The sequence below is a fragment of the Melospiza melodia genome, chromosome 5, assembly GCF_035770615.1.
Source record: "Melospiza melodia melodia isolate bMelMel2 chromosome 5, bMelMel2.pri, whole genome shotgun sequence".
In the NCBI taxonomy this organism is placed as follows: Eukaryota; Metazoa; Chordata; class Aves; order Passeriformes; family Passerellidae; genus Melospiza; species Melospiza melodia.
In genome coordinates, this window is record NC_086198.1 from 73038514 (window position 1) to 73046750 (window position 8237).

Consider the following 8237-nt stretch of genomic DNA (forward strand, 5'->3'; position numbering starts at 1 on the left):
AGGCGGCGGCGGCGGCCCCAGCCCCGCGGCCGGGCAGGGAGCGGCGGGGCCCGGCGGACCGGGGGGCGAGCCGGGCAAGGCAGCGGCGGGGCCCGGCGGGCTGGCGGCGGCGGGGCCGGGGCAGGGCTGGGCGCCGGGGCCCGGGCCCATCACCTCCATCCCCGACTCGTTAGGCGGCCCCTTCGCCAGCGTCCTCTCCTCGCTGCAGCGGCCCGGAGGCACCAAAGGCAGCCTCGTCAAGAGCGGCATGTTCTGAGCGGCGGCGGCGGCGGCGGCGGCGGCCCCTCCCGCTCATTAGTACCCGCCGCCCTCCCATAGCAATGACCAGGCCCGGGCTGCGCCGGGCTCCGCGGGGCAGGGACCCCGCGCTCCTCGGGGGGCCGCGCCCGGCTCCCCTCGGCCTCGGCCCGGTCCCGCAGCGCCTCCGCCGGGCGGGGCAGGGCGGCCGGGCCGGGCCGGGCCGGGCCGTGCCGGGGGCGCTGCGCGGGGAGCGGCGGGACGCGGGGACTGCGCCCGGCCGCGAGGGGGGCGCCCTTCTCGCCCGCCCGTGGGGATTTTTAAGTTCCTTTTCACGGTCAGCCGGAGGGACAAAGCGTCTTGTTCCCCTCCTCCCCTCCTCCCCGCCACCCTCCCGCCGACCCCGGCCCCGCGCCTGGGGCTGGTCCTTCCTCCACCGTCCGGTGTCACCGTCCCTCCGTTGGGTCTCTCCGTTGCCGCCGCCGCCGGCGCCCCGCCGGGTTCAGCTCTGACCCGGCGGCCGCTGCCGCTTCCTGTACCGCGGATCCGGTCCCTGCAGGGCCCGCGCTCCTCACGGAGGGCGGCCTGTATTTATTATTAATTAATTATTATTAATTATTATTATTACACGGTCTACGCAGTTTTTAGGCATCTCCGTTAGGGTTTTCTAATTTTATTTTACAAGGCACAAACTATAGCTCTTAGTTGAATGTCGCCAGGTATGCTTTCTCTTTTTCCGTGTCTTTCTACAACTGTGTTCTGTGACTCAACTGTATAGTGTTAATATCAGTACAGACTTGTCTAGTTGACCGTATAAATAATGTTTTCCCTTCTCGTAGTCTCTATGGCGTGTCTTTATGGAGAAATAAGGTTCTCACGGGTTCGATTCCCTTTGCGTTTAGAGAGACCAGGTTCAGGCAATTATATATATTTTTATTATTGGTTGCATGTCGTCTCATTTTTTTTTTCTTTTCCCTACCTGTTGGAATATGTTCGTGAGCATAATGGTCATAAATTATGTTCAGGGTTTCCAGATTTATTTATATGTGGTTAAAATGAATGCTTCTATTTAAAAGGGGAAATATTTCTACATGTGCATATAGTTTTCCAAGAGTGTACCATTAATTGATTGTTGATAATAAAAGCCAAAAGCAAACATAGTTGCGGTGCTCTTCTGACTTCTTGTTAGGGCTTTATTTGGGGGGAGGTCTCGGGGTTATTTCTGAGAGAGATCCAAGGCTCATGTCGCAGAACCTGAACTGCGTCATCAAGAAAAGATTTGCTCAGTAGCATCCATCTCCGTTACCATCAGGAAGACTATAACTGCCCGTTCCATCATTACTGTCTAATTGTGCCCTTATTAATTATTTGCAAACGGGCTGACTAGGGGGAGAAGATGTGTCAGATTTGACCTTTTGTCACTACCTCGGAAACTGGAGATGGGAGATGGACAATATTACAGGATATCCATTAAAAGGAAAACAAACAGGGCAAAACCCACAGGCTGCAGAGAGCCTTCGCCAGCCCTTAGAGCAGCACTCCTGCTGCTGCATCCTCTGCCCACAGCGAGGGCAGGGAGCGGGGCGGCCGCGGGCTCGGCTGCCCCCGGGCCGGCAGCTCCACCCGGCGGCCTCGCACAGCGGCACCGGGCTGCGTTCAGCAACCGGCAGCGGCACCGGGCAGCGGCACCGGGCAGCGGGACCAGCAGCGGGACCAGCAGCGGGACCGGGCAGCGGCACCGGGCAGGGGGACCAGCAGCGGCACCGGGCAGCGGGACCGGGCAGCGGGACCAGCAGCACCCGGCCCGGCCCTGCCGCCCGCGGTCCTGCCCGGCCGCTCCCCCGCAGCCGGGGCCGATGTGCCGGGGCCCACGGGGTGGCTGAAGGCACCCGGCGCTGCCAAGGGGAGCGGGCCGCTCCAGGTCTGTCGGAACGGAATCGCCCAGGCAAGGACAGGTCCCTCCCCGAGAGCAGCCGGGCTCGCCATCTCGGTGCCCCCTGCCAGGGCAGCGCTTGGAGCCAGGCACCCCCGGGTTCGCTGCAAGGGCGTCGGGGCGATGAACTCCGTCTGACTCTGGCACAGTCTGTGGAAAAAAAAAAAAAAAAAAAAAAAAAAAGGGAAAAAAAAGTCTGTCGGTTTGGCAGAGAAGCAAACTTTGCAAGGGCCTTGTCATCTGCAGTGTGCAACATCTGCATGGCTGGGGAGCTTGGGAGAGCACGATTAAAAATGTGTGTGGCAAATGGAGCCAGGGCTGTTTAGCTAATAAAGTACTTGAAACATTAGGTTTAAAATGCTACAATAAATTATGCAGTGCATTTTATGGAGGAAAACAACTAGAATGCATTTTTAAATATGTGTTTTGTTTTATTGTGGGCAGATTTTGCCATTTTACTTTTTCTTCCAGAAGTGATTCCATGATCTAAGAATATCTTTGTTAAAAGTAAATGAACTGCCTCTAGGAATTACCTAGCTGTGGAGAGCCAAGCAGTTCTGCTAATAGTGGTCTACATGGAAAGGTTTTCTGGCTGGAGAAGCTGCAGTGCTCAATCTGCTTTACCAAGGCTGAATCGACCCCTGAGCTGTTAGAGAAGGTCAGACTTGTATTACCAGTAAAGCAACCAACCAGCCAAGGGTGATTTACAGATATCTCTCCTGGACAGGCCTTGCTGTGTGAAGATGGCGAGGTTAGATTTTATGGCATGCAGTTGTGCATTGAAATCAACAAGGGATAACAACACACTACTATTTTTCGGTCAAGGTCACTATTTTGCCTGCTAAAACTTGGGCTTTATTTCCAATACAGAGGCTTCAGCTTCTAGAGTGGACCTAGCTGCCTACCTGCTAGACCTCTCTTTTCTCACACTGTAAACTGGTTTGCATTTTGGTCTCTCTTCTTCCTGGTAAGTTAAATAGACTGTGTTCTTTATGTCTCTCACAATCCCTGAGGCTCAAACATCTACAGATTTTCCAGATATAGAACCACTCTCTCATGTTTCTGAAGATGCCTTGCAGAAGGGATGCTAGGATAGTACCAAACAGTGCAGTGTCTCTCTCAATAATGGTTCATACGGAGCTAAAATCACCTCTGTATTTCAGACCACCATTTTCCACTTAGGTATTTAAACTTATCATTAGTCCTTTTTGGAGACTTCTGTTCTGTCACTGACACATAAGTCTTTTCCCAAGCCACTGCTTTCCATATTCTGGTCTCCCCCAGAGCAAGGGGAGCCATGGGAGGCCTGAGGCATATTGCATTCCCATCTGTAAGGGCCAGTGGGCCCATGGCAGATCAGTTGGAATGGTTAATTCATCAACCTTCATGACTGTTCAGTCAGGTAGAAATGGATGGTTTGAAAATATACAAAGTTTACTTCTCCTGCCTGTCTGAAAAGGCAGGAGCTTGAAAAAGGAGTATCAGTTAAATCAATGACCTAAGGATTGCTGCTAGAGGAAGGCCAAGGGGCACCCAGCAGGAGCCCAGGCAGGAAGAGGATGCCAAAAGGCTGCTTGCCAGTGGTACCAGTCAGGGCTGAACAGGAAAGATGGTCCTTAACACTGAGATGTTCTCTGAGGCTCACAAAGCAAGGAAGTCTGGACAAAAGGACCTGAGAAGCCAAAAGATGCTCCAGTAAAGAAATGAATATAGGGGCTTTTATTTTTCTTGGGTTTACCCTCTCACATTGTTCAAATAAATGATAATTCATTATACAATCCAACTCAAATTCAACATGATCATATTGCATTTTGAAGAGTTTGGAGGTAAATTCACATTATATGTTTGGAACAATTTGAGTATTTCATTGTTTGCTCTTTTAAATACCAAGAGCTAGAATTCAAGTCTAATGTTGAATTTGGCTCTTGCACACACTCTCACTTCTTTCCAATTTGAGCAGAAAAATTAATTTCTGATTGCAGTTTGAATCTCTTTGATGGATGCATAATGATGCAAATATTAATTTTGCTACTAAGGAATACGAGGCCAGCATACAGGAAAATTACAATTAGTACAAACAATCCCTTTCAATGATAAGCAAATGTGTCTAAATTGTTTAATCTTTATATATTTGCACTATTCAATAGAGTTATCAAAGTGTTACCGACCAATGGGAAAAGCAGGTATCATGATAAGTGCCAGTGGTCCATCAGAATATATTTTTATTTTTAAACACTCGTTTCCTCCCACCTTTTTTTGACACCATTGAAGTGTCCCTGGCAGGAATCCTCTGAATGAGGCTGACCCCAGCCAAGGCTGTCAGCTTACCGCTGTGGTCTGAGGCATGGGCTCTTTCTCAAGTCAAAATCTGGGGTTTCTTTACATGGAAAGCATCGCCACTGTACAGAGGGGGAATGGGACACAAAAATCACTGTTAATTCTTAGACACCTATGAAACTAGTACCTGTCAGTACCTCTCAATGCACATTTGGCATGAATATTAAGAGTCAAAAAACATTAATGTATAGATTACCTTCATTATCAGTAAAGCAGATCAGCTCTGTGAAGCCTATATATCAATGGGAGGTGAAACTTTCTATTTCTGCCACCAATTTTATTTGTTCTTTTCCAACTGCTATGAAATAAACTGGTGGCTTCAACTGGGATGCTACTATAATCTGAAAATTAAAGATTTTAAATCTGATTATTTCCATCTTAGAAAAACATCTTTGTCCCTTGTGCTTCACACAACAGCTCATCACGTAGGCCAAGGAATGATTTGAGAGGAAAACCATTTTCTTGATTTGTGGGAAATTCATCCAGAAACAGCTCAAGAAATTTTAGTCATGAAAATAAAGCTCATGCTTTCATCTTTTAGGATGAAAATTTCCTTCAGAGAGAGGAAATGCTCTTTTGGGCTGATCCTTGTCATGACTATCGTATCAACAGGAAATAAAAATATTTGCAATTAAAAAGAAGCATTATTATTAATATAAACATATATAAATTAAAATAAGTATTATTTCATACTAGTATGACTAGTACTAGTACTAGTACTTCTTATTCTCATTTCTTTCTGAAAAAGAGGTAGTAAGGGAATTCCAGTGGCATCTCTTGCTGCTTCAAAGAGTGTTTAAATTGCTTTTGGAGTTTATCAACAGTATTAGATAAAAGTTCAAGTGGTCTTGGGAAGTACAAGTGAGCAAAACTCTGCTTTCCAGCAGTCTGAAACCTGATGTCAGCACCGAGGCCTCTATCATCAGGCTTAACACATGGATGGGGTCTTCAGAAACATTCACCTGAGTATTGTTTCACAGAAAGATGTCTATAGAAATAGAATCAATATATTAATTTCTCCTAAGAGGAAAGCCTATCCAGGGAAGAAAGCACACATTTTAGGAATTTCTGTGGTTATTCATTACAGAAAAGAAGTGGAGGCTGTGAAACCTGTGGCTAAGAGAACTGGTCATTGGCATGGACATGGCATTCAGGAAAGTTTGGGTTGCTTCTTTCAGAGGCATGCATCACCCAGAGCACCCAGATGGAGCTTGGAGGCTCAATGCCTTTGAAAGTAAATTCACTTCTTGAGACCTCCTGAGAGAGTGCCTGCAGCAGCCCCTGTCCAAGGACACAGCCACAAACACCTGTGCTTTCAGGGCAGGTAAAACCCCATGTATGGTTTGGAGGGCAGAGGATGGGGGCTCGTTCACCTCAGCCATGGCAGGGAGTGGGAGCCCCATCCCATCCCATCCCATCCCATCCCATCCCATCCCATCCCATCCCATCCCATCCCATCCCATCCCATCCCATCCCATCCCATCCCATCCCATCCCATCCCATCCCATCCCACCCCATCCCATCCCACCCCATCCCATCCCATCCCATCCCATCCCATCCCACCCCATCCCATCCCATCCCACCCCATCCCATCCCACCCCATCCCATCCCATCCCATCCCAGCCCATCCCAGCCCAGCCCACCCCATCCCATCCCATCCCATCCCATCCCATCCCATCCCATCCCATCCCATCCCATCCCATCCCATCCCATCCCATCCCATCCCATCCCATCCCATCCCATCCCATCCCATCCCATCCCATCCCAGCCCATCCCAGCCCAGCCCATCCCAGCCCATCCCAGCCCATCCCAGCCCATCCCATCCCAGCCCAGCCCCAGCTGGCTGCCCTGTCCCAGCTCATTGCCTTTTCCCCTGGTGACAAGGGAGCTGAAGCTGAGCTACCTGCAGCCAGCTGTGGCACCCAGCAGTTACTGACATTCTGGGCTCATTTCCAACAGGAGCCAGGAATAATCCACTCCCTCCTCCTGCTTCTCTGTGAGTAACCATGGACAGGCTGGGTTGGGCTCAGCCCTGGCCTGCTTTCCTTCTGTGAGGCTCTGTGCAGCTTTCTGCCAGAGGCTTCCTGGGGCTTGCAGGACTCTATTCCAGAAAAGCAAGAAAGAATTCAGCTTCAGTGAGTCCTTGTGTGTTTGTCTCAGCTTTGCAGATGGGGAGCAGCAGCAGAGTTGCTACAAGGTAGAAATTTTAATTTTCATTGAGGTTTATCACAACTGTGTTAGTGGAGTTCAATGCAATGTACAGTTACAGAGATACATTCCATAGGCTGTCACAAGCTGCAGGTTATTCTGACTTTTTTTTTTTCAATTTAAAGAGTCTGACATTACAGTTTGAAATAATCTCAAATCAGTGTTGTCAGGAGAATTCAGAAGCTCTTACTCCTGTCTTTATTTCACAATATCAAACTGTTTCTAGAAAGAGCTACCAAAATATTTGTGCTCTATTATCTTTAAAAAGGTTACCAAAAGGTGTGAACTCTGAAAAGAAGCAGTTCAGGAATCTCCATAGATAATATTGCAAAAAAATGCTGCCACAACTAGCATGCCAGTATCTGAGGAACTCACTTTAATGGCAAAGTTGTACACTTTATTTAAAGACTGTGTCTCAATTTTTAATACCAAAATCTCCTTACATCTGGAAGAAGAGGTAGTTAAAACTCTATCTGCTGCTACTGCCTGCGCTTGTAATGCATTATGTGACAGCCTATCTTAGAACAGGGATGCTTTAAACATCCAAATCTAATTATCACTGGGACTATCTCTATGGAGACAACAAGTTAGATAAACATGGTGTGGGTGGTTTTGTCCTGCTGCAGGAAAGGAGGATGCTCTAGATGGACATCTAAGCCCTTCACTCCCATCACAATCAATTCCCACTGGGGGTGTAGCACTCCTGAAGTATTTCTGGCCTGAGTCACTGATTATCAAACCTGGTGCCACTCACAGGAAAGGGGTAAGAAGGATCAAGAGCACATATCATCTCCACAGAAAAGTGGAGAAGTTATTTGAATTAATAATTTGTATTACTCAGTGCTGTGCTATATCATACTAAGTATGAATACTAAAACACTGGAGAAATCAGACCAGTCCCTTCAGGTTTTTACTGATGTAATCTCACCTCTCAATAACTGCATCACTTGATTTCCTTCCTAAACTGGTTAGGAGAAAAGAAGTAGGATAACACATAACAGTGTGATTAATTGATTCCTGACTTAGCTTAGAACCAGAAAAAGGGAACACACCCAGTCACTAGATAGTCAAGCTGAGACTCATTGCCACAAGATTGGGTAGATGTGAGGATTTTAACTGAATTCTGAAAAAAACATGAGCTCTTAAGTAAGAATATCTGGGTGGTACAGCTTCAGTTAATAAAATATTCTGAAAGATTTCTGACATAAACCCACCCATTTCAGGGTGAAAGCCAATCTCCACTTATTGACGGTGAGACCTTTGACAAAAATTTTTTACCAACAAATTTCTTGAGTGTTCTTCTCAATCATCTGTTGCTGTTCAAATCTAGAAATGGACTTATGAACAGTAGATCCAAGTCTTAGGCTGTACTCCACTCCTTATTTCAATATTCTAATAGCAAGTTACAATGTGCCCTCCCAGCTTTCCCTCATTTACATGTCTTTGTTGTTTTGTTTGGTAATAGTCCCTGTTATATTCACAGGGTCAACTTCAGTCCTGGCCACAGTACATTCCACAGCTG

The 8237-nt window shown here is 47.7% G+C and overlaps 1 protein-coding gene across 1 annotated transcript in view; it reads left to right on the top strand.

Annotated features, from left to right (window-relative positions):
• Positions 1 to 256, top strand: part of PHOX2B (paired like homeobox 2B) — a 2188-nt gene extending 1932 nt beyond the window's left edge. Inside the window, exon 3 of the mRNA XM_063158040.1 lies at positions 1 to 256. This exon is cut by the window's left edge and continues 200 nt beyond it. Coding sequence (XP_063014110.1) covers positions 1 to 256 — 256 coding nt within the window.
• Positions 257 to 8237: the final 7981 nt, after the last annotated feature.